The following is a 26,658-nucleotide window of genomic DNA, read 5'->3' as shown; positions in this document are numbered from 1 at the left end:
AAAATAGATGAAATAAAAATTCTGTGCTATTGTGTGCCTATATCCAATAAGGAAGGTTTGTTATGGTTTGTTAACCATATGGTTTGTTGGGCGCCTGGGTGGCTCAGTCGGTTAAGCGTCCGACTTCGGCTCAGGTCATGGTCTCATGGTTCGTGAGTTCGAGCCCCAAGTCAGGCTCTGTGCTGACAGTTCAGAGCCTGGAGCCTGCTTCAGATTCTGGGTCTCTGCCTCTCCCCCAGTCATGCTCTGTCTCTCTCTCAAAACTAAATAAACATTAAAAAAAAATAAAAAAAACACCGTATGGTTTGTTACGGTTATTAAAGTCATGGCACACGCCACTGAACTATAAGCAGAAGCATGGTTTATCTGTGTCTGAATCTTAGCTCTGCCAGGTAGTGGCTTTGTGACCTCAGGAAAATTATTATACGTCCAAGCCCCGGTGTTCCCATCCATAAAATGTTATAATAGTGAAGCAATACTATGACAGCAGCTCTTAACACATTCATAACAATGAAGAGACTGCTTTCACGATTGGGTAAATTAAGGCAATTATCCCTTAGGGTCTAGGATTCAGGTGACAAGGGGCCGGTGGCCTGTTGGCCTGTTTCAAATCACACTGGACATTCACTGCCAACATTTGCCGATAATGATACCAGGGTAAAATGAAACCTTAAAGAGAGCCGGATTTGAAAAGGTATGACAGCTGCACTCTTCAGTATAAAGTGTGCATCTTAAGAATAAAGATAGATTCTTGATCCACCTATTTAACAAATAGTTATCAAACACCTCCAGATACCACCACCAATGCCAGACATTGCATTAGGTGCAGGTACATAGAGTGAACAATATTCACGCAGTCCCTGCAGTACGGAGTCTACAGTCTGATGGAGAAGACAGGCAATATAAAAGTAAACGTATTAACAAAAGGATCCCAATTGGGAAAAGTGCCACTAAGGATATAAAGCTGATGTGGCAGAGACTAATAAGAGGGATGCTCACTTTAGACAGAATAGTTAGGAAGGTCTCTAGGAAGAGGTGATATTTAGGCTGAGACCAGAAGGACGTTAAGGGACCAGCTGTGTGAACAACCAAGAGAAAAATCCTGGGACCAGTAAATGCAAAAGGCCCTGAGTATGTGCGACTGTGTATCATGATGCTCTGGACTTCTTCCACACACACTGACTAATCCCTTCTCTTCTGTCCTGCCTGCTGCTTTTCTGACTCAGCCTTGCAGTGCATGTGGGGCTCCAGTTCAGGGTCCTTGATGATTGCGCCCTTTGATATATCAACCTAAAATTATTCCAGGAGTCCTTCCTTTTCCACATATATTCCACAGGCTGTACCTTGCTCACTGTGACTTCGCCATTCATTCTGATTTTTTTACCTACATTTTTGCCTTAGGGCCTGACGGAAGAGATGTTGATACAAAGTAGACTCTCAAATATTATTTGCTAAATTTTTGGATGCATTTCATCAGATCATCAAGGAACTGTTATTTTTGTCTGTAGTTTTGTCTGCTTATTTATTTTAATACGGGCAGGATTGGGGGAGGTCAAACGGGTGAAATTTGAAGAAGAATGGTACGGCTTTCTCGAGTGGCATTCAGTTACTGGAGGGCTACTTCTGCCTCTGTAGTTCATTAGTGATGTGACCTTGGACAAGCCATCCCACTTGAACCTTGACATCTTGAACCAAACTCCAGGATTTGGTCCAAGCACCCTTCAATGTCTGTTCTTTTCTATGACTCATTGGGTTTCAATATTGGCCACTCCTTCCACATTCCTAGGAAATAAATGTTATTTTTAGACATCAACTTAGTTTATGCAATAATTATACCTTACATTTCATAACAATTTGTCATTTTCAGAGTATGTTAATCTCTACCAACTCATTGGATTTTAACCAGTCATGTAAAGTATGGAAGACAAGTTATTTTTTTTTTTTTTACATGTGACAAGATGTGAAATTTGTCCAAGGCCACAACACAGTAGAAAGGGGAATGACACTTGTATATACTGTCCTGACTGTATGTGGCACAATTAATTGGATAGAATCCCTACTGTGTGAGTGGAATAGTGTTTATGCCCTAGAATAGTGATGACTCCTTTTTTTTTTTTTTTAATGTTAAGGATTGTTTTGAAATGCTGAAATCAAAAGAATCTTTTTTTTTCCCCTAAAGTTTTTAGTTGTAAGAATCAGAAAAGTCCTCAGGTTAGCTCACTTAGGGAAGGGGAATATGGCAGGAGTAGCAGTCTTATGGACAGAAGGCAAGGTGGCCTCTATAATAAATGGGAATAAACTTTATAATAAATGGGAAATAAACTCATTGCTTCCTAGGACTCAACTGTCTACTTTTCTCAGAACTTCTAAGATCTTTCTTATCTAAAGAGCAGTTCTCTCTGCTTACTCATGGTTCTTGCTTCCCTATAACCATGGCTCACATGGCTTGGCTTCCTGACACTCTGGCCAGCTGACTCCAACAAGTCAGATCATAGACCACTCCTCTTTTAGTTCCTGTGATCCAATCAGCTGGGGCTGGTGAAACTGGGACAGGAAGGTTATAGAAAGGTCATATGGTACCCACATCAAGTTCTACCTCTGCATCAGGACTTAAGGACAGGATTTTTAAGGAACAGAGTCCATAGAATGGAGCAGGCATCCCCAAACCTATCTGCTACACTTACCTATTTATCCAAGTTTCACAAAATTCTACTGAGTCTTCCTTTCTAAGGTGTCTCCAATCTTCGTAAGCATAACTTCGTAGATATACCTATTCTTCTTATAGTTCATGGAAAACAAAACAAAACAAAAAAAAAAAAAAACAATCCACATTTGTCCCTTAATTTAAGATAGGAAGGGTGGTTGCATGGTTTTCTGACTGTGGGATGCAGTTAAAAAAAAGTGCTAGCAATCACTTGGGGGCAATGAGGTCCCCCACCTGATCCTGTCAATTGTTTCTGGACAGATCATTTATTCCCCTTGAAATTCAGGAAAGGGAGGCTTTTGTAATCTAACTAGAAACTAGAAAGAATCTTAAGGGATTATCTAATCTAGCCTCTGTATTTTACAGTAAAACACATTGACCTCAAGCCTTAGGTCACAGAGTTGATTAGAGGTAGAACCAATGGAATACTTCTCTTAAACAAATGTTTGTGAACTTTTTATTACATCATCTCAGTACAGCCCTGTAGAGGCTTACTCTGAGAATCACAGATAATGATTGTAATAATGCAGCATAAAGTAGTGTCTACACGTAAACTTTAAGATGAGAACATGGAATGGGGATGGAAAACAGGAATCTTCCAATGTGTGAATAGACAGGAAACAACCTAAAAATGCTCTAATTCTTGTTTTCTAAAAGGTTACATATAAACAAAAGATCTTGAAGATTGATCTGAACTCTCTTACTGCCACAAAATTGCATCAGAAAATGGAGATTAGGCAGTTCCTGCTGCCAGATGGTATAGGAATGTGGTTGAATGTCAACTCTGATCCTAGGCTGCCTGTCTTCAAAGGTGAGTGCTATCACTTATTAAAATTGTGTGCTTTTAGGCAAGTTTGTATCATTTTCCAAAGTGCCCTGGGTCAAGCTACTCAACATTGCTTCCTTCTGATTCTCTGTATGTAAAACATAAAAGATGTAATATAAATATATATAAATATAACAATATTGTAAGACACACTCTATAGAGTCATTCTCAGGATTAGAACGGCCAATACTTGAGAAATTCTTGAACAGTGTTTGGCACATAGTAAAGCCACTATGTAAGTGTTAACCTATCATGATTATTACTCTTTTCTCCGGTGGGAGTACAATTACACTGGTGGAATAGAGAAATCTCCATTTAAAATCCCGTGGGCTAGATTAGTGATATCAGTTAGTTTAGCTGGAATTAGAGATGGAAAGGGAAATTTTCTTCTCTGGTGACTCCATCTTTATCCCTTTAACTCAGGAAATTCGGAAGGTGATCACGATTTGCATGCCACAGACCAGAAAGCAGGCTAGAAAAGGTAACTGCTCTCCCAGAACTAGAAGTTGAGTCAGTAGTGGTTCAAGGTACAAACTCGATTTGTCTAAGACGCTATAACCTAAAGTCTTCTCCAAGTGAAGACTTTCTGGACTTAGGAAGTTCTCACTCCCCCAGGGTCAAAAAAAAAAAAAAAAAAAAAAAAAAAAGGTGTGTGTGGGGGTGGTGAGTGGTGGTGGAGGGCACCCTCATACCTCTTCAAGCCCGGCATCTACAACTTGGTACAGCCGCCTTTTCCCACGCTGTTCAAGGCTAGCTAAGAGGACTGGCTCCACACTGCGGGAGAATCCGAGCTCTGGCTTTCTGTTGCTGAGGCCAGCCTCCCTCAGGGTGAGCCAGGGGATCTGACTCCCCTGCGCAAATCTGTGGCGTGTAATGCCTTCATTTACTTAGAAACTACACTTCTGAGTAAAAACAACAACAAAAACCCAGGAAAGACCAAGCAAAGGGAGCAAGAAGAAGCGCGCAGGAACACGGGGCCTGGGAACAGCCCCAACCTCATGAGCCCTTGCAGTTTAGCCCCCACGCGCGACACCCGACCGAGCGCAGCCACCCGCCTCCGCTCCCGGAGGAGGCGTGGCCCGCACGCGCCGCCATCTTGGGCGCCTCTCTAGGCGCCGTGTTTACTACTCTATGATCGCCCGCTCCCGCCCCGCCCCTCCCCAGTCATTGTCTGGAGGAGCAGCCGCGGCCGCAGCGCCTTCTCTTTATAAGCCCGCAGTGCCCGGATGTGAATGGATTACAATGTATCTTTCAGGGAAACCTATTATTATCAATGTGACTCCACGGGGGAGTCAATGGTGATGATGATGAGGAGGAGGAGGATGATGATGATGAGACACCTCTAAACTTGGAACAAGTTTAAGACTTTATAAGAGGAGAAGAAAAAAAAACCACCAACAAGATTTGTTTGAGGAAAAATTCTAACTATCCTGTATTGATATTTTTTTTTTATAAACAATAAGAAAAAGTTGTTGGATTTTTTTTTAATGATTTCTTTTTTGGGGGAGGGGATTTTGTTGCAGTTTTACGGTGGAAAATGCAAAAACCAGAACCAGGTGCATAATCTTGTATTCTGTGGATATCCCTGGAGCAGAACTGAGTACCAGTTAAAATACTTTTTTGGGGGATACACATGTGAGATACTAAGTACTTGCAGAAGATTTTTGTCTTTCTTTTTAAAGTCACTTTCCTTGGAATATTGTGAGCATATTTGTGGCCATTTAAGGTAACGTTACAATTTGCTGTCAGAGTAAACTGTTTGTAATTGAATTTAATTTTTAAAATGTCGATCCCAATGTTTTATTAAAACAAAAGGAACAACCTATTAAATAATTGCCAATGGGAAAAAGTGTGTGCATGCATTTTGTGTATGTACTAGCACATCTAGCAATAACAGGGTTTCTGGAATGTGTATTTTAACACACGTTAAAATAGCGTATGTTGCATATACTGGATAAAGCACGCTTGTTATTACGAAACGATAGAATTATGAAGCTTAATTTTTATCCTAAAAAGTGATGTGAAAAAGTATGTTTTAAGAGCATGCAAGGCCTGTAATGGTAAATGTTGAATTCAAAACTTACAAGTGCTGGCGAACGGGGACTTAGCGTGGCTAGGAACTCAAGTGTAAAAACAAAACAACATCCACCCTCAAAAATTGCCTTTTTTTTTTTTTTTTTTGGCGAAGTTTGCAGCTATACTAATCTGTGACTTGAAAGGAAGGGGAAAGAAAGTATGCAATTTAGGTTTCGCCCCCAATGCAAAAGTACCGAAATGAAAATCTCCCCAGCAAAATGTGGCTTGGTTTATATATGGAAAAGAAAAATATTGTTCCTCTTGGCAAAGTCTTTTTGCATCACGTGTATTTGCAGCCTAGTATAAACTTGCTTTGCTGTGTGTGGATGTGTGAGTGAGAGGGAACGAGAGTCAGAGAAAGAAAGAAGTGAGGGGATGTAAACTCGAATAAATTTCAAAGTGCCTCCGATGGATGAAACGGGCAAAAACTGAACTGTTCAGGCTTCAGATTGTAACTGACGATCTGAGGGAAAATGAGGTGCTCGATGAATTTTCGTTTGTATTTTTTTGCGAGGCGGGGGAGGTGTTGAGATTTTTTTTTTTCCTCGGGGGGGGGGGGTGGGGTGCATCCCAGCCAGCCCGACCCGAGCAAGCCGCGTCTCCCCGCCGGAGCCCCCCCACCCATTTCTTTGCTGAACTTGCAATTCCGTGCGCCTCGGCGTGTTTCCCCCTCCCCCCTTCCCTCGTCCCCTCCCCTCCCCGGAGAAGAGAGTTGGTGTTAAGAGTCAGGGATCTTGGCTGTGTGTCTGCGGATCTGTAGTGGCGGCGGCGGCGGCGGCGGCGGCGGCGGCGGGGAAGGAGCAGGAGCGGGCGCGGGCGCAGGAGGCGGAGGTGGTGGTGGTGGAGGCAGTGGTTAGACATGAACGCCGCCTCGGCGCCGGCGGTGCACGGAGAGCCCCTTCTCGCGCGCGGGCGGTAGGTACGGGCGCCGGCGGGGCTCGGCGGGCTGATGCGCCGGGCGGCGCGGGGCTGGGGCTCGGCGGCTCCGCACGCGGCTCCGCGCCTCCCGAGCCGCGGGCTCCCGGCTCCCGGCGCTCCCAGAAGAGACACCCCTTCCCCTCCCGCGCCTCTTCCCTCCCCCTCGTCTCTACCCCCCCTCCGCCCCCCCTCCCCAGTCATGCCACTCGGAGGGACCGATGACTTTGCCAAGGGCCTGACTTTAATTTCTACAACCCTTTCTTTCACAAATTAGGGTGCTGGACAATTACAGGACCCGACCCTCCACTCTGCTCCCCCCCTTTCGCCGACCCTGTCACCCCTCCCCCTTTGGACGTGTTTTCACTCCAGAGACGCTCATCTTTAATTTCTTTATAGCTACTTTGAAATGCAGAGGGGAGTGGTGTGTGTGAGTGTGTGTGCGCGTGTGTGTGAGTGTGTGTGTGTGTGTGTGTGTGAGAGGGGGGTGGGGTGGAAGGTGGGGGGGAAAGTTGAGACCGGATCGTTCTGAGTAGTTTCTCTTTTCTCTGTGATCCATTCATTTCTCGCTCTACCTCCTGTTGCATAAAATGATGCGCTGAAGAGCGGCTTTTTTTTTCCCCTCCTTTCCCGGATTTGGTTTTATAGTGGATGTTACCAGTTTTGATCGTCTCTTTGGAAATACAATATCAGTATCGCTTTTTTTTTTTTTTTTTTTTTTTTTTTTTGCTATTGCTGCCTATTCCATCTTAAAAAAAAAAAAAAACCAACAAAACTCTCCCATCCCTCCCTCCTTTCCGCCTTAATCCCGCCCGCCCCCACATCCCCACCCCCCAACCCCCCCAGTCTCCAAAAATCCGATTGTGTTTTCTCCAAGGATTGGGACTGGATTTTCTGATTGCGGTTATTTCCATGTTTCTAGGTTTGTGTGATTTTGCTAAAATGCATCACCAACAGCGAATGGCTGCCTTAGGGACGGACAAAGAGCTGAGTGATTTACTGGATTTCAGTGCGGTAAGAAAGAACGGTGGAAACTAACAACAGCTGTGAAAAACAAAACAAAACAAAACAAAAAACCCAAACACTTCAGCTAGAAACCAATAGTAATCTAAAGGACAGGAATAATTTTTTAATTGGCTGAATCTTTGGCAAACATGAAGGTCTTTTTGATAAGTTTTTAACTACAATTTTTGGGTGTGATGGACGATTCAGGCTTTTTTTTTTTTTTTTCCAGAGTGTAAAATTACTTGCCTTGAATTCCCTACCCACCGGACCCTCAAAATAATGGAACCTCCCCCCAAATGAAAGGACAAACAGACCACCCTAAAACTTGGCCTTACCTGGACATGAGAGTACTAATACTTTGCGCAGTACTCCTTTTATTTTTGTTTTTCTGGAAATGGAAAGGAGCAACTAGGAGACCCAGTTGTCTCTTAAAGTTTTAAATTGATGATGCTTTGGATACGTATTAGTTACATCTCTTTCTAGGATTCTGAAAACTCGTGCATATGTGCTGGGCACACACTCTTTAGAACCCTTTAGACCGGGCTGGTACATTTCACAGTCGTGAGATCAGCACAAAGCAGAACTTGCACACTTGTGGAGTTTTACGGCTGTAGTTGGTCCTGCTCCATCCCTCTGCTTCCCTTTCCCAAATCAAGTCCCAGACCCGGCAGGGGAATTCATTCATTTTTAATGCCGAGAGAGTTTGGTGTAAGATGCATTTGCAAAGCAAAATAAAAAGAATCCACAAAACACACAAATAAAATCCAAACCGCCTTCTAAGTGGGGCTCTTTCATGTTGCTGCTGCCGCTGCCGCCGCCGCCGCCGCCGCCGCCGCCGCCGCCGCCGCCTCCGCTGCTGCTGCTGCTGCTGCTGCTGCTGCTGCTGTTGCTGCTGCTGCTTCTTCTGGACCTTCTTCTGGAGAAATGGCTTTCGGAAGTTTTGCCAGGAAACGTAGCCCTAGGCAGCTTTGTAGCCCCCTTTCTGCTTGCTGCACTTTCTCCATTCGTTCCTTTGCTTTTTGCAGGCTCTGACTCAGGGAAGGTGCGCATTATCCACTAGATACGTCGAAGAAGAGGGAAGCCAATTAGGGTCGAAATAAATGCTGGAGAGAGAGAGAGAGAGAGAGAGAGAGAGAGAGAGAGAGAGAGAGAGAGAGAGTGAGAGAGGGAGAGAGAGAGTGAGAAAGAGTGAGAGAGAGAGAGAGTCTTGCTACAAATTGCTCTCATGTTAGAGACGAAATGAGAATTTAGTGCAGGTGGCACTTTTGTATTTATTTGGGTTCACATATGACAGGCAAATCCTATACGGGATGGAAATGGACATTGCCACGTTTATGGCCAAGGTTTTCAGCATAAAGCAAACAACTTTTTTCTTCTCCTTTGTAAAACTAGTGTTTTCTGGAGAGGCCGCTGCCCTCCAACCTGAATCTTGATACTATTATGGGGACTGTTTGTTTAAAGTGGACCAGTGCTGCCTAGTGCTGGCAGTCTAATGAACCTGAGGAAAAATTAAGAACAGAGTGGTAAAAGGGGGGGGGGGGGGGTGGTGACTGGTAATGTTACGCTTGTTTTAGTTTTAAGTTGGATGGTGATGTATTTTACTAAAATGAACCCTTAACGTAAACTCTTAAGCTATTTGGTAAGAGTCTGAAAGATCTTTGACGAACTCTGAAGGCACAAAAGTCTTTTTTTCAACAGTAATATTTCTTTGTTTCTTTTAGATGTTTTCACCTCCTGTGAGCAGTGGGAAAAATGGACCAACTTCTTTGGCGAGTGGACATTTTACTGGCTCAAGTATGTAAATTCTTTTCTTAGCATGTAGTTAAATGTTCTTAGCTGTTTATTCACTCATTGTATATTTTTGGCTCTGTTGAAGTGTTCTGGAAAAGTCATTGAAATTGTAGCCTGTAATGATATGGTTATTTCACTGTCCATCAGTGGTATAACTTACAGAAAATGTTATCTTTTGCAGAATTAAAATTAGGCCTTTTTTTTAAATCAAGGAAATTGTCTCAGAATTCCATTACTTAATTTAAAAGCAATTTTCTAATACAGTTGTAATCAAACATGTGAAGATAAGGCCAGTGTTGACACAGGGAAAATTAATTTATTTCTCTGTTTGAAAATAGAGGGAAAAATCTAACTTCCAAAAAAAAAGGGAAAATCCCTCGTAAATAATATTAATTATTAGGTACTATGTATAATTAACCCTTTTAAAGAAGTGAGCACTTACTTTGCAGATGAATGCTGCATTGTAAACCATAGCTGTAAATAGAGAGCCTCTTGCTAATCTGAGAGCTAAATATGAATTCATTTCTCTTTAAAGCATTCTTTTTGATGCTTTAGCTATTTTTTGTCCTCTAAGCATTTCCTCATGCAGTGAATTTTTGCTGTATTTAAAGTTTCAAATTTGCAAGGACTTTTACATTTTATAAATGAAAGGTCTTTGGGTGATGCTTAAAAAAGACGTTAGCGCTATTCACAAAGGAATCTGTGTGCGCAATGATTATCTGGCATCTAAGGAGGAGTTTTAGTAGGGGACTCCCTGAAGGTCTCTTATAAAGTGAAAACTGAAAATATGATACTACTTAAAATGTGTTGTTTTTTTTTTTTTTTTTTGTCCAATGAATTTCACATAGGAAGGAGGCATCCATGGTTACCTGCTATCCTTTAGGCTTAAAGCTTAAATCCACTTATGCTTTTTAAACAGCTGTAGTATTTTAGGAGTTCTGGCAGTGGTAAATACCAGTACATTAGACAGAGTCCCATTCTTAAGTCAGGCTGGTAAATGTTGACATCTTTTAGCTGCGAGGTGCCAGTGGAATTTTCTGTTAACTATTATCATTTCACATCTCTTAATTTTCATCTGATGCTCTGGCAATGAAAGCAATCTGTTCACCTTTGCGATTTGTGTAATTAGGATGCTTTTATAAAATTAGTGGCTTTTAAAAGTTGCTCATTTCCAAATAAGTTACGTCTCCTTTTTCTGGCCCCCAATAGGCTAAGTAACATGTTTATAATTTATAAGATGCTTCCTATGGTTATATTTTATCTTTTCAGTTTTGGGGTCCACCTTGATTAAAAGTACTTCTGACTATATTTTTGTATTTTAGTGGCCTGGACCCTGTTATATTTTCCATTTACAGACTTAATATTTTTGTTGTGGTTGTTGTATTGGTATTTTGTCTTCCAAATTTTGGTGTTGTGTTCTCTACACAACTTTGAAGTAAAGATCAGTGCAAGAATCTCTTGTAGGCAGATTAATATTTCATGCTAGTATCAAAACAGTAACAGACTTTATCTCTGACAGCAATTTTCTTCATGGTTTTACTTAAGAAAACGTGTATTCAGCTTAAATCTAAAAGTAGATTATGTCACAAAGGCCCAGAGATAGACTGCTTTCAAAGTGCAAAACACTCTTTTGCACTCTGTGAAAACTGACACATTTGGAATAACTTAAGTGTATCAGTTTAGGTATGGTTTAATAAAGCAAAGTGATTTAGAAGCATGAAATTGTGTTACATTTAAAAAGACAACTGTGCATCTGGGCCCTTTTCTGTGTTCACATTTAAATAAAGTCCTTGCTATGATGTTTAAGTGTGTACAGAGAGTACAGGCTGGATAAGTATGAATATGTATTAATGCATTTTAGTAAGTGATTATGCATTGAACTTACACAGTTCTTAAGACAAATATATATACACACACACGTGCGCACATGTGCACACACACACACACACACACACACACACACAAACCCAGACACAGACTTCGTCCTTAGTGACATGTCACGTACGATATTTCTAATGGATATACTGTGATTATTTTTAAGGTGTTGAACTTTGAGTTACGTTGTACCACAGTTGTAGTTTTCAGACCCAAATGTTTACTTGCAAAGGTAAAAAAGTGTAGTGGCTATTTTGTGGTGGCAGCTGAATTGAAAATGCAGGGTACTCATCCAATGCAGTGTGATGGTGATTATAATATATGGAGTACAGATTGTAGTGTTGGTTTTTCTCATCTATTCAAGACATATTTGAACACAGGGCTATTAGTGAAAAAAATGGCTTATATTTCCATTCCATTATATTTCCACAACAAAGATAAATCCCTTTTAAAGAACATCAAGTAGAAAAATCAGGAAAACTGCATTTTGCCTTTTAACTGAAGGATGAGCTAGGAAACTTTGGACAGAGAAATAATTTTCTAAATTTACTTCAGGTTAATACTCGTCTTGAGTGGGCTCAGGTGTGACTTTCATGGGTAGCTTTGAAACTTGGGTCTAAGAAACAAAGATCCGAACTGTAAGTAAGTGAACTGTTTGTTCATCTTTGCAAAACCAGCTGTATTTCTTCAAAGTGAGGCATGGTGATATTTCATGCTTAAAGTTCCCAATAGCTTTTGAATCGATTAATATAGGATGCTCCATCGTGATTTGCAATGTGGGAATGAAAATAAAGTGTGGTCATATTCCCTTTAATCTTTTCATTTCTCAAACATGGGTTTTCCTACCACCTTAAGAAATGGTGAGGCTGCTAGGGAGAATGGAATGTAACCTGAGCTACAGCCTGACATTCCCAGGGAGCATTTTTCACATGAAAGGCTTTTGTCAACCCAGGAAAGGACCTGCAGTTTTTGTTTGATGTTTGCAGGTGTTCAGCAGAGAGCACTAAAACAATTCAGCCATGATGGTTCAGAGCTTCGATGACCTTAACAGAATGAATTGGTGGGCTCTGGAATTATTTTTAAGAAATAGTTGTAACCTATATGGTAACTTATACAAAGGGATTTAATATCCGTTATATCATTGCTCTTAAAACAAGCTAAAAGGATACACATGCCTGGATGATTGGAAAATTATTCTCATTAAAAAGTAAGATGGCCAAGTTACCAAAAGAAAAAGCAAACAAGCACCTAAAGTCTATAATTTATCGATGAACGGGGCTTAATTTTCTATTCTAACAAAAAATACAGTTTCTTTGGTTACCTTTGAGTCTTTTATAAGCAAAAGATAAACATACTGGTTTTGGCATCTTTTTAAAAGTAGTTTTAAAGTTGGGCCACTAAAATGATCTATATTCAAGAACAGCCCTGGTCACATCTGTTACATGTATTTACAGTTAGTCTATGATGGATACTACATCTTCCTCCCTTAGTTTAAAAGTTGAGCTTTTCCCCCCTGTAACTGTTTAGTTTTACTTAGGTGTTCAGTGTTTGTGAAAGATTGCCAAATGAATGGGTGTCTGAACAATTAAGAGCAGAAGTAAAACACACTACATCCCTGTCATGGTCATTTTTGGAAGAAGACAAACATTTTTTAATGTTCATGCAGGTTAGTTAACCTATATCCACGTAACACCCAATGACACATCAATGTAGTAAGTTCAGTGAGAAAAAAAATGAATCCAGTGGGTAGTTTTTGTGTCACAGAGAAAATTCAAATGGTCAGCATCCTGAATTAATTTCCATCCATAACTGTTTGCATTCATGGTTACAGTGTGAAAAATAATTGCTCTCCCCTTAAAGGCATCTGTGGGGTAGAATTATTCAATTGTGTGTATCTGTATTTGTGTGTGTGTGTGTGTGTGTGTGTGTGTGTGTGTGCATGTGTGTGTTTCAAACAGCCTTACTATTGTAGTACAACTCACAAGTGTGGTATGGCTTTTTTGTAAGCAGCAGACTAAGTAAATAGGTTTAAAAGTAAGTAAAGGGGCATTAAACCCATTATATTAGAATTACAGACTTTTGGGGATAGCAACCTCTTTTAGTATACAGTCCATTGTCTTCATTGTCCAGCCAAAGAAAACTGAGGCCCAAGTTAAGGAGGTTCTAACCTCTGCCTTTATTTGCTATTCTAAAAAACAAGTTCTGATTTGCTAATTCTTTATGGCTCTGCACGTCCTTTATTGGACTAACATTGGTTTCACTACTATGTTTTTCCTTAATTTGTGTTGCATAATAAGCTATAGGATTATACCCTGTGTGCTGATGTTGCTTCTGCGTATGTGCTTGTGCCCTTCGAATGCTTTTTAAGGTTTAGAACTGAATTTTGGATTATTGATCATTCTCTTTTACCTTAGCTCCCCCGTGACTGTTTGCAAGATATTAGACAGAATAATAGGGTATGGATGGGCCTGACACTGACAAAATACAAGTGCTTAATATGTCAAGTGGTGCGCTCTGCGACTTATATTTATTATACATTTTTACTCCTCTCAAGAACCATGAGATGCAAGGGTTACCATACTCAATTCATAGATGAGGAAACTGAGATTCAGAGATGGTAAATGACATGCTCTCAAGGCAGCCAGTAATAAATTAGGTTTTAAGTTCACGTCAGTGTCCTTTGCACACATACACACATGGTCCGATATAGATTATTTTTCAAGATTATGTAGACATAGGAATATATTATTGAGGTTTGGCATGTAATATTATTCCTGATCTTTAGAGTAGATAAGCAGTTTTTAAAAACCATATTTAAGATAATGATATAAACCATGATATTTTTCTTGCCTTAGTATCCAGATAAGCTGGCTTTCTAATTCATTTTGGATTTCGGTGTGACTTAGTGTGTCTCTTTATTATTGCTATTATTATTCTTATTACAAGGAGAATATAGTAGATCTTTTCAAAGTTGTGCTTTCATTCTGTTGTGAATTGACAGTGTGCCCGGGTGCCTGTGAAAATACCTTGTTTTCAGTTATTTTTAATGTACCTAATCAAACCAAGAGTGGAGGTACCCAAGCCTGCTCTGTTAATATCTACAAAATAAAGATTTACTATTTTTAACTGTAAAAAAAAAAAGTTTCGCAGTTCATTGTTAGATCCTTGAAACTTAATATTCATTCACGAACAATAATCCTAAACTCCATCTGCATCACTAAAATAAGCAGTTTTGAAGTTTTGATGTGTCTATTACCAGACATGTGCTTAAAATGTTACATTTTCTAAATTCAGAAGGAAGAAGCAGTACTCTATTTGACACTGACTTAAGTAAATAAAATGCATTAAACAAGCGTGGGGATCCAAGATCTGTTGAGACAGAAATGCTTAACATTTTTGACAGCATCAGCAAATTATCTTTACCCTACTATTGTAATGAGGAAATCACTTAAATAACAGATGAACAGCGAAGTCACATAAACATATATAATAGAAGTATGTAATGAAAGTTTATGCTGTTAATTGCTCGAATCTGTCTTAAATGCTTAGAATCATGGAGCAGTAAAGACTGTCATATAAACAGTTTTGTTTTGAGCTTAAAATTATTCCTTTTTGCTTTCATCTGCTATGATAAACAAAGTAATTTTGTAAGCTTTACAGATCAAACATTTACTCCTAATGGTAAACTACATTTTATATTGGAAGTTTGCAACCTCGTCCAAGGCATAGAGTTGAGTCCTGGTGGCCCCAGGCCTGTGATTTTCAACGTTTAGTATTATGATGCTATTTAGATCTGTTCCCATAAGCCAAGATAACAGATCTCAAGTTGCCTAATAAGGAACATGGTGTGTTTTGAAATGTTCTTCAGTTTACAAGTCTTGAACCAAAATGTTCTTGGCCAAACCTTTAGAATATAAATCTATATGTTGAGTAAGTCAGATCTTACACAGACACAGCATCAAAATGAAGCTAGGTAGAAACAGAAAAAAAACCAAAACAAAAAACCAAACCAATCCCCCCTTCCTTATTTTCTTATTTTATGAGCTATATTTTATGACCAGGTGTTCTTCCAAGCTAATTAGATAGCACTAAGTATTAGAGAAAATAAAGCACATCATATGGTTGTGTGTTTTGAAAGGTTATTTATGTTAATGGTTTCTTATTAGTCGGAAGGAAATTTTCAAAATGGACCACCAAATTTTTAAACTTACGCTTGGGTTATGCATTTGCTATATCTGTGAGCCTACTTAGGCTCAACAGTAAGGTTTGCACATGTGTTTGAGGTAGGTACTTTTGAACCATATGCCTCTTAATGCTTTTGAGAGAGAAGTACAAATCTAGTCTTTAGAGGAGATTGGTTAACACTTTGCTATAAGCAGTATATATATATATATATATATATATGTATATATATACATATACACATACATATACATATACACATACATATACATATACACACACATATATATACACATATATATGTATAGGTATATATATGTGTATATATATATGTGTATACATGTATATGTATATATATGTGTGTATATATATGTATATTTATGTCCAACTCCTAGGAATAGCAAAAGTGTTGAGAAAGGTTGTCATATTTACTTTCATTTCCAAAATAAATAAAGGCCTAGTTAATCAGCATATCAAATACCCAGCTGTGTTTAAAATCAGTTAATATGGATGAATTTCAGGACTGTAAGAAAGTATTTTATTTAAAGGTGCAGCCACCAGATTGTTCAAATGGATGCTTTTGTACTTTTGTGTGACAATTAACATTTAATGAATGACTTTCTAGACTGCCATTGGTAGTAATTACTATATGTAGTTTATTAACTGCAATCCATTGTTGGATGGGCCTGTATTGATTTGTTTTGCAAACAACCCTTCACACGTTCAGCAGTATTTGTACATTACTTTTTAAAGAACCTGTTTCATTTGCTGATTGCCTCTAAAAATTCTAGCTTACAAATTCTCGTGTACTAAAATGCCTTTTGATCAGTCATTTTAGTTGAATTAAAAATTCAGCTTTTCAGCTATCACATTTTTACATTAAGTCCTCAGGGAGCCTCAAAGAAAGTACACAGTATTGATTTTAAGTAATTTATAGAAAGTTGGATTTACAAGAGACTTTGGAGATGCTCTATTATTTTTTAGGTAAAGAGCCAAGGTTTGGGAGGATTAAATGTCTTTTGCCCAAATCATACAGTTGGTTATTGGCTATAATAAGACACAAATACAGATGTCCTGACCCGCTGGTCAGGGACCCCATGCTGCTTTTAATTAAGGTTTGGACTCAATCCGTGGGTACCAACTGTATGTTTCTTAAGAAGAAGAAAAAGTGTATAATCTACCATTTATGAACAAATAATAAAAATTTAGATTATGAGAGATAGACATCATAATCCGCCTCACTTGTCATCACGTGTTCCAATTTGGCTAAGGCAGTTGACGAATAACTGTTAAAATGTATTGTGTTATTAAAAATAACAAAGTAAGACCCATGATTAAATATCAGGGCTGTAATTTAATCTCAGGGTTTCTGGAGCTGTTCATAAACCATTTGGCTTTTTTCTGAAACAGATGACGTCAAAATACAGGTTGATTGAATTATGACCCTGGGTTACAGGAGCACCTGCCAATGCCTCCTTACTTCATGGCATGTCAGCATTTCCATTACAAACTTTTTTTTTCTCTAACATTTTTAACTTTAAATAGTTAAACTAGACTGATGGTTGGCATATAAACTTTCAGCCCCCTGGGAAAAGACTATTTTCCCAATAAAATAGAGGAGGTGGTGACAAAGCCCCATTACCTTTTAGAATGTTCTTCCTTGCTTTAATCTTCCATTAATTTAAACATTCCCTCTTGAGGTACTTAGCTGAGTTGCAAAGCATCCAAATGGAAGGTTTTTAATCTCAAATTTCCCAAGCCAAGACTTAAATGCAAGGTATTTAGGGACAGTTAAACCAGGAAAAGACTTATCTTGTAGGAAGAAGGATATTGAAATGTTCTGGACACTACAGTTTAATGCTGTGTGAAATGCTGAAGAGCGAGACATGAAAACATGCAAATTGGTGTACCTTGTCAGTAGTTACTTTTATATCCACTTAAGAAGAGTAAAAATTGATAATGTATGGTTTAGAAAGGTTAATTTATTTATATCACTATCTGGAGACTTACAGCCTATCTTCTGTTTTACCCCTTGGGTTTTAATATGTTGGCCATAGAGAGAGAATGCTGTTTCTATCTAGCTAGTTACTTATTTACCTATCAAAATTCTTATTGATGGTTGATCTCATAGATATTTTTAGTACATGCTATGCTCAACCCCCTGTGTTAGCAATTATGGGACATAGAGGGATTTATGGGAGATAGTTCCTGCCCTGAGAGGGCATATATTCTGACAGTAAAGGATAGAACACCACATACAGAATTAGCCTTCAGTGCCCAAAAGGCAAGTGCCATTTACGTTGTGGGAGTTTAGACAAAGACAAATTCTTTCTTTGGGAGGGAAAAGAATAATGAAGGCTTCATGGACAAATCAAGTCTGAGCCTTGAAGGGGAGGAATAGCATTTTGACCTGGGGGCACTGGGACTGAGCATTTTGTGTCATGATCACTGTGAAGCAGGCACAGAGGAAGGCTGTTGCAAAGGTTGCAGAGGGTGGATTAAAGAGATCTCCAAAAAGAGAGTCTCCTCAGCTCTGCTGTGGGATCAGCTCTGGTATGGACAACCACAGTGACTTCAACCTGCAGTGTCCCTATTTCGGATGCCTTTTTTGGTTTGTTTTTTCCTTCTTTTTTGCTTTTGGGGATTTCCTTGGGGCTATTAGAGATTATAATCCAGTCCCTTCCAAAAGTATGTGTTTTTTAATGGTCGTGTCAGGATGGAAATCAAGGTTTTTATGTTCCCGGGTCCAGACTCTTCCTGTTATATCATTCAGCAGTGGAAGTTTAGCTGCTGTGGAGAAAGTTATTTATTTAGCGGAATTCTGGAAATCTAGATTCTTTTGCAGTGTTCTCTGGTACATAGCTGCTTCATTTTGACAAAGTGATAGAACCTCACAGCCTACATCTTAAAGCTGGAAAAATAATTTGAAACTTTCCAGGAAACTTTAAACTTTAAGAGGGGATTTTATGCCATACTTAACAATAGTTTCAGATTGCAAGAATTCATCATTGTAATTTTTATTATCACTGCCATCACCATTACCAGTGCCACATCTTTTGATTCAAAAGCTAGCAGGGAAGTGTGGTAATTATTATTGCTATATAATACATTCAGAAATGTATTTAAAAAACATTCTCAAAGATATTGTGATCCTAGCCAAAACTTACATAGTGTTTGTAAGAACATCATGAAGTGGCCAGAATCACCTTTGGTTAAAATCTATCGTAATTACATCACAAATAGGAAAAATATATGTAAATACAATTCTCCCCTCAAGTATTGATGATTTCAGATTGACGTGTCTGTTTCTCTGTGACATGCCAGGATTTCTGTGTCTAGCATGTGTTTTCAGTTTCCGCAAGAAGCCAAAAATTAAAGTGATGGTTGAAATAGGCTTAGGAAGAATTTATTTTTTTTTAAATTTTTTTAAAGTTTATTTATTTTGAGGGAGAGAGAGAGAGAGAGAGAGAGGGCGAACGGCAGAGAAAGGGAGAGAGAGAATCCCAAGCAGGCTCCACACTGTCAGCACAGAGCCCGATATGAGGCTTGAACCCACGAACTGTTGAGATCATGACCTGAGCTGAGATCAGGAGTTGGACACTTAACTGACTGAGCCACCCAGGTGCCCTAGGAAGACTTTATTAATGCATGATTGTATTTGCTACATTGTAGAAACAAGATTTAAAAAAATGTTTTTAACGTTTATTTATTATTGAGAGAGAGAGACAGAGCATGAACAGGGGAGGGGCAGAGAGAGGAGGAGACACAGAATTTGAAGCAGGCTCCAGGCTCCAAGCTGTTAGCACAGAGCCTGACGCGGGGCTCGGACTCAAAAACAGCGAGATCATGACCTGAGCCGAAGTCAGACGCTTAACCGAGTGAGCTACCCAGACACCCTGAAACAAGATTTTTATAAGGGAATATTCTAGATCCATTTTTAAGAATGTCAGTTATGAACCTATATATCCCCGAAAACTTCTCCTTTACTTTCACAAATAAGGGATTCATGGTAGAAATCTTTTGCAATGCTACAACTTTGAACTCAAAAGAGGAAAATGTTTTGGTCATCAGTGGTAATAATATTTGAAGACTTACTAAACAATTTCATACGTAACCAAGTTTTGTAGTTTTGAAAGGGAATACCAAACAATATCAATTTCAGTCCTTGTTTGAATAATCATTCTTTGTTGTGTGCCTTCTTAAACATCATTGTGTACTAACTGGTGACCCAAACCATTGATTGTCTTTCTACTCTTGTGGGCACTGTGATTCTTTGTCAGGCTACTTTTAGCCACAAGGTTTATTTTCTTTTGACGCCTTACTCTCCCCTGATCTTACTAACCTCTTATTCAATTGATCTTTTCAACCTATGTAGAATTCTTTCTTGTATGTGGGATGTACATTTGTGCTGTCCCACTTTCATTAGTAGCAATTTTGGTAGAATTAGATAAGGTGAGAAATGTTCCATAGTTAACTTAATTAATTTTACTTAAAAACAAATCCATAATTGTTTAAGGGCTGATTGTTTAAAGAATTTTGAAAACTTTGGAAAGTGAAAGGGATGAATGAATATCATTTTTTTCCAGTGTGAATGTATTTCACGGGAATAACATAGAATTATTAATAATTATTAAGTTTCATTTACTCACTCATTCATTAATTCAGTAAATGTTTTTGAGAATCAAGACAAATCTCAGTGCTAGACGCTGTGGTGATGTAAACAAGAATAAATGTCAACCTTAGCATTGTAATTAGAGTGAGTATGATACTGCACCTGTGAGGTGAAAGTTCTATACCGATTCAACAATAAAGTACTTTTAAAATAAGTGGTGTTGAAATATAGAATTAGACCTCTTGGAAAGATACTTTAAAATATAACTGAGTACAGGGGCGCTCAGTCAGTTAAGCATCTGACTTCTGCTCAGGTCAACATCTCCTGGTTCCTGAATCTCAGCCCTCGCATCAGGCTCTCTGCTGTCAGTGCAGAGCCCGCTTTGGATCCTCTGTCTCCCTTTCTGTCTGCCCCTCCCCTGTGTGCACTCTCTCTGTCAAAAATAAATAAACGTTAAAAAAATATAAGTAAATGCAGACTTCAGATTTCTGACTGCAGCATAGAAATACTGTGTACATGTGTACTCTACCTTACTATAAAGGAAGAATGGATTCAAATATTTAGGAAAATGGGACCTGGGAGAGTATTTGTTATCAATGTTCTTTCTTTCTTTCTTTCTTTCTTTCTTTCTTTCTTTTAAGTTTATTTATTTATTTTGAGAGAGACAGAAGGAGTGTGAACCAGAAAGGGGCAGAGAGAGAGAGAGAGAGAGAGAGAGGTGAAGAGGGACAGAGAGAGAGAGGGAGAGGGAGAATCCCAAGCAGGCTCCACACTGTCAGTGCAGAGCTGGATGAAGGGCTTGAACTCACAAACCTGTGAGATCATGACCTGAGCCGAAATCAAGAGTTGGGTGCTCAACCGACTGAACCACCCAGGTGCCCTGTTATGGATGTACTTTCACATATAGTACCAGAGATTCTTTGGGAGACAATGATAATTATACTCCTTTTGTCCTTTTTGAGCAGAAATTAAAGTTTTGGATTTATAGGTAGTGCTCATTTACTTCAAGGGCACTAGATATGCATGGTTATCTTTTTTATTTTCATGCCTGAATTTTTAAATATTTATTCTTAAACCTTATGGGCAGTAAAGCTATTCATTTAGTTTTAAAACTAAGTAATTATTTACTGAGCATCCACCATGCGTCAGATACCATGCTGGGTCCTGGAAATAAAATGGTGAGCAAGGTAGATATGTTCTGCATTGTCTAAATGTGGGAGACAGACATTCACTGAATAATCAACCAGAGAAATATCAAGTTCCACATCTGAGCATTGGACAAGTTTGCCACAGGACATTTGACCAAGCTCAACAGTCAGGAAAGGCTGAGGCCGGCACATCTGAAATGAGGTCTAAGGGATGGAGGGCTAGTGAAGTGGGCAGGGGGGAATAGGTTCTAGCAGAGAGAGCTGGTTGGGGAGGGGGTTAGAGCATGGTTTGAGCAAGGCTGGAGAGGAGTGTTGTAGGGGCCAGACCTTGCCAGGCTGAGCAACAGGGGACCTGTGCAGTGTGCTGCCAGTCAGATTTGTGCCTGGGAACAGTCTGACTGCAGCCCAGAATGCAGACCTCAAGGGTAATTGGTGTGGGTGGCTCAAACCAGTTTTGGGAGGCTTCAGAAATCCAGATGAGAGATGGTGTTGCTGTGGTGTGGGTGGTGCAGTCAGAGAACTGACTCTAGACTTTATTTGATATCTATAACTTTAGCCCGCTGGGGAGGGAGCATTCATACTGGGCCCGTGCTCTTTTTTGGTGAACCTTTCTATAACTTTAATACTTGAAAATCTACTGTACCTTCCAAAAGCAACTGCGAGACCTAATTCAACTGCCCTGTGATATCCACTGCTTTTTTAGGAACCAAGTACCATAGAAGTGCTTTTTACTTTCAGAGGCAAGTGGTAGGTTGATTTTGCAATTCTCTTCAGAGAGGGCGCAGAGTGGAAGTGGAAGAACCAGGCGAAGGGGACTCTTCTTTCTTATTCAGTGGTCGTCGGTCATCGTGCACTATTTAGGCTTCTTATAGCTTCTGTTGTTATTACCAGTCAATGTTACGATAGTTTGGTTAAACCTGTTGAATTCATCAAGTACCTCTAGTCAGGTATTGAGTGGCACGTGTGTGAGATGTTGTTGAGTGTCTTTGCTAGTGAACATTAGGTGGGTGGTTTGATTTATATGATACTGTGTCTGAGACTGAAACACTATTATTTGATAGTATTTTGTCTGAGATGGCCTTTGGGGGAGAATCGTCAGTTTACTTTTTTTTTTTAATGTTTCTTTATTTTTGAGAGAGAGAGAAACAGAGTGTGAGCTCGGGAAGGGCAGAGAGAGAGAGAAAGAGAGGGAGATACAGCATCTGAAGCAGGCTCCAGGCTCCGAGCTGTCAGCACAGAGCCTGATGAGGGGCTTGAACCTACAAACCATGAGATCATGACTTGAGCCGAAGTTGGGTGCTCAACCCACTGGGCCACCCAGGCGCCCCATCAGTTTACTTTTGATTAGCAACAAAATGAAGCTTACAACTGTTTACTCTTGGGAGTCACTTGTTGAACCAGCATGTTTGTTAGTCCATTTTAGTTAGGAAAATTATTGCCATTCTATTGGTATATTTATTGTTCAAGTTGAATTAAAAATAGCCGGTCTTCCTTCCCTCCCCTCTTTCACTCCCTCCTTTCCTCCCTCCCTCATTTCCATCCATCCATCCTTCTTTCCTTCCTTCCTTCCTTCCTTCCTTCCTTCCTTCCTTCCTTCTTTCCTTCCTTCCTTCCTTCCTTCCTTCCTTCCTTCCTTCCTTCCTTCCTTCCTTCCTTCTTTCCTTCCTTCCTTCCTTCCTTCCTTCCTTCCTTCCTTCCTTCCTTCCTTCCTTCCTCCTTCCTTCCATGTTTGCTTAGACCAGCTAGTTAGAGCATTAGGGTAATGCTGTCAGTATGGGTTGGAACTTGACATCAATGACAGTTAGTGATAAATACTTGGCTCCATGACCCAAGAGTATTCTGCGTATTCTTCCTCAGAAGGGTGCTGAAAGGGGAGAGGCATGGACCCATCTGCACTGGGTGGAAAACTCCTTAAAGCATGTACTTTGCTGCTGGTGAGTTGGTAGGTAATGTTGATATAAGTGGACAGCACTCATGTGTTGCTCCTTCCTCCTGGAGAATTCCTTCAGCATTTAGGCATGCATTAGTAACTCTCAGTTAAAAAGTAAGATGAAATACAATAACTCTCCTTTGGGGAGGGGGAGCACACGCAGAGTGCTTTAACAGTATCTGCAGTGCTTTATTTTTGAGGGGGAAAATGATAGAATGTTATGGTTAACAACTCTATGCTTGAATTATCTCATAATTAAAAACAAAACAGAAACGTGACAAACTAAACAAACACTCTCGCTCTCATTCACATTCCCTTCTGACCACCATCCTGTTTCTTGCCCTCCTTCAAAGCAAGAGTTTTGTCAGTTGTTGTCTATCCTGGCTGTCTCTGAATCCCTTCCACCCATACACTTTTTATTTTGAGCCTAATGCCGATCAAATATTTCGAAGCATACTGTATCATATAATGCTTGACACCTACAGAATAATGCATGTAGCATATGTAAATTATGAAACTTAATGGTAGAACCGAGACCCTCTGGATCCACCACTCAACATAAGAACCAGAGCAGTGTCAGAACATTTGCCTCTCCTTGTGAGTTCCTTTCTTACCCACATCCCCCATCTTCCTTGCCAGAGTTATATATCTCTTGATCTTTTGAAGTAGTTTTATGACATATATATGTATTTCTAAATAATGTGTTGTTTGATTTTACTTGATGGAGCAGTATAAAAAGAGTGACATTCTTACACTGTCTTATGCTACTTACTTTTTCCATTTTGTATTATGCGTTTTTGTCAATGTTGTTACATGTGGCATTAGTTCGTTCTACCTGGTGGTGCATATGCCTCAATTAGTTCGTTCTATGCTGGTGGTGCATATGCCTCAATTTATTTACGCACTATCTCGTTAATAACTAAGTTAATGAACCTTTGGATTGATCCCCATTTTTTTGGGAACTGCACACCTTCCAGAACATCTTGATGCACTCTTGATCACTTTTTTTTTGATATTTGTAGGGTAGATATCTATGAATAAAATTGGTTGTAGAGTTATGCAAATGTTCAAAATGATGAGATAGTGCCAGATTGTTTTCTGAAGTTTGTTACCAATTCACATTCTTCCCAGCAGCTTCAAAGATTACTCTTGAGGCATATGGTTGTCCACCTTTGGTGTCATCAAATGTCTTAATTTGTATCAATATAGTCAGTATAAGATGTCAAATGTATCTCGCTGAGGTCTTGATTTGCATTTCACTGATAATTAATGAGGTTAAACATCTTGTATGCATGTGTTTATTTATCATTCATGTTTGTTCTTTTGTGAAATCTCCCTCCCCCCCCCTAGTTTTTTATTGAGTTACTGGGTTCTTTTCTTACTGATTTGTAAGTGTTCTTAATAATTTTTTGGATATAATTATTTCTCAGCAGTTCATGCTACAGATACTTTCCCTTATGTTATGACCTGTATTTTTTACCCTCTATTTTATAGCATCTTTTGAAGAATGGAAAACAACAAATTTAATGTATTATTATTATTATTATTATTATTATTATTATTATTATTATTTTGCCTTTACCTTTTCATGTTTTGTGCTGTGGTTGGAAAGTTCATCTCTACCCAAGGTCATAACGATATTCTCTACGTTTCTTCTGAAAAGGCTTTCATAGTTCTGACTTTTGCCTTTAAGTTTTTAATATAGTTGGGGTTGATTTTGTAGAGTGGGAAGTATGGATCCAAGTCCACCATTTCCATAAATGTCTTGATAGCCAATTGTTCTAGAAGCATTTATTGAAAAGTCTGTCCTTTCTCAAGGCATCTACAATGCCACTTCTGTAATATTTTAAGTTTCTTCATTTATAAAGGTCTTTCATTTTGAGTCCTTTAACCTAATCTATAGTTTGTCTACTTTTGCCTAGGTACCATATTATCATAAATGTTATATTACATTTTGGTATCTGGTAGGCAAATTCCTTCCTCTTCCTTCTTTTGTTGCACATGTACACATTTTACTTTTGGTTGGTGGGGGCTTATGTTCTTCCACAGAATTTTTAAAAGAATTTTAAAAATAACATCAAGGTCTTTCATAAGCCTTTTAGGGATTTTATTGAAGTTACGTGGAAACCAATGATCAACTTGGAGAACATTAATATATTTTTAACAAGATTATCTCCACTCATGTATCTCTTCATTAGGTCATGTTTGGTATCACAAAATAAGGTTTTAGAATTTTTTCATGAGGTTATGTATATCTTTTGATGATTTATTCTTAGATATTTTACTTTTTTGTTACTATTTTTAATGTGTTTTAATTCAGTGTTCAAATTGTTTGTTGCTGGTATATATAAATACAATTGATTTTTGCATATTGATTTATATTATATCCAGCCTTGTTGTTAAACATATTAAGTCTAGAAATGTCTTTGTGTTTTCTTTAGTTTTTCTTATAGGTAGTCATATCATGTGTGAATAATGACAGTTGTGTTGTTTTTTCTTTGAAACTTTTATAGTTGGCTTTTCCCTCCTCTTTTCTTGTCTTACTGTGCTATCTAGAACCTGAAGTACACTGTTAAGTAGAAACAGCAATAGTGGGTATCCTTGTCCTTTTCCTGATTTTTTCCCTGTTGACGTTGACAATAGTAGATATTTTGTTAAGGAGATTTCCTTCTATACATATTCTGCTAAGAGTTTTATCATGAGTGGCATTGAGATTTATCATATGCTTTTTCTACATATATTTAAATTATTATTATTTTTAAGTGTTTATTTATTTTTGAGAGATGGGAGGGGAGCAGAGAGAGAGAGAGGAAGACACAGAATCTGAAGCAGGCTCCAGGCTTTGAGCTGCCAGAACAGGGCCCTATTTCAGGGCTTGAACTCATGAACTGTGAGATCATGACCTGAGTCGAAGTCAGAGGCTCAACTGACTGAGCCACCAGGTGCCCCTAAATTATTATTTTTAGATCCTGTTTAGTGTGTTTATGTTGTGAGTGACATTTATATTTTTCCCATTGGTAAATTCCTCTTGCATTTTGGGGATAAAATTAATGTGATCATGATGTATTTGTATTACTTTCTTTTATTATTGAGACACAGAAAGAGACATAGCATGAGCATGGGGAGGGCAGAGAGAGGGGGTGACACAGAATCTGAAGCAGGCTCCAGGCTTCAGCTGTCAGCATAGAGCCTGATGGAGGGCTCGAACCCACGAACCGCGAGATCATGACCTGAGCCAAAGTCGGACACTTAACCGACTAAGCCACCTAGGTACCCCTGTTTGTATTAACTTTCTTAAAAATAGTATTCTGGGGGCGCCTGGGTGGCTCAGTTGGTTAAGTGTCCGACTCCTGATTTCAGCTCAGGTCATGATCTTAGTTCGTGAGATGGAGTCCCGGGTCACCTTCTGCACTGACACAAGAGCCTGTTTGGGATTCTCTCTCTCTTTCTCTCTCTCTGCCCCTCCCCTATTCACATACTCTCGCTCTGTCTCTCAAAATAAGTAAATAAACATTTAAACAAATAAAAATAATATTCCAGACTCAATTTTCTAATATTTTCTATCTGTGCTTATAACTAAGATTGGTATATATT

The 26,658-nt window shown here is 39.1% G+C and overlaps 1 protein-coding gene and 1 long non-coding RNA gene across 29 annotated transcripts in view; one reads left to right on the top strand and one right to left on the bottom strand.

Moving 5' to 3' along the window:
- LOC109275686 (uncharacterized) overlaps positions 1–4,560 on the bottom strand; it is a 114,702-nt gene extending 110,142 nt beyond the window's left edge. The window contains exons 1-2 of the long non-coding RNA XR_002084317.2: positions 4,223–4,560; positions 2,685–2,778 (exon numbers count right to left, since the gene is read on the bottom strand). This is a non-coding gene — a long non-coding RNA (uncharacterized LOC109275686). The remainder of the gene's footprint in view (positions 1–2,684; positions 2,779–4,222) is intronic.
- Positions 4,561–5,070: 510 nt separating this feature from the next.
- Positions 5,071–26,658, top strand: part of TCF4 (transcription factor 4) — a 353,960-nt gene continuing 332,372 nt past the window's right edge. For 6 of the 28 annotated variants that reach the window (XM_053902758.1, XM_053902757.1, XM_053902751.1 and 3 more), the window contains exons 1-3: positions 5,073–5,256; positions 7,444–7,535; positions 9,248–9,320. In XM_053902758.1, the coding sequence (XP_053758733.1) occupies positions 7,464–7,535; positions 9,248–9,320 (145 nt within the window). In that variant the 5' untranslated portion in view covers positions 5,073–5,256; positions 7,444–7,463. Of the gene's footprint in view, positions 5,257–6,003; positions 6,085–6,409; positions 6,522–7,443; positions 7,536–8,436; positions 8,569–8,759; positions 8,783–9,247; positions 9,321–26,658 lie in introns of those variants that run through there. The other 22 variants (XM_053902750.1, XM_019463961.2, XM_019463960.2 and 19 more) reach the window with 12 other exon arrangements.

This window comes from Panthera pardus, unplaced genomic scaffold (assembly GCF_024362965.1).
Source record: "Panthera pardus isolate Hobbes unplaced genomic scaffold, ASM2436296v1 HiC_scaffold_15, whole genome shotgun sequence".
NCBI classification, from domain to species: Eukaryota; Metazoa; Chordata; class Mammalia; order Carnivora; family Felidae; genus Panthera; species Panthera pardus.
Note: the sequence above shows the minus strand (reverse complement) of the source record. Positions and strands in the feature narration are given on the sequence as shown.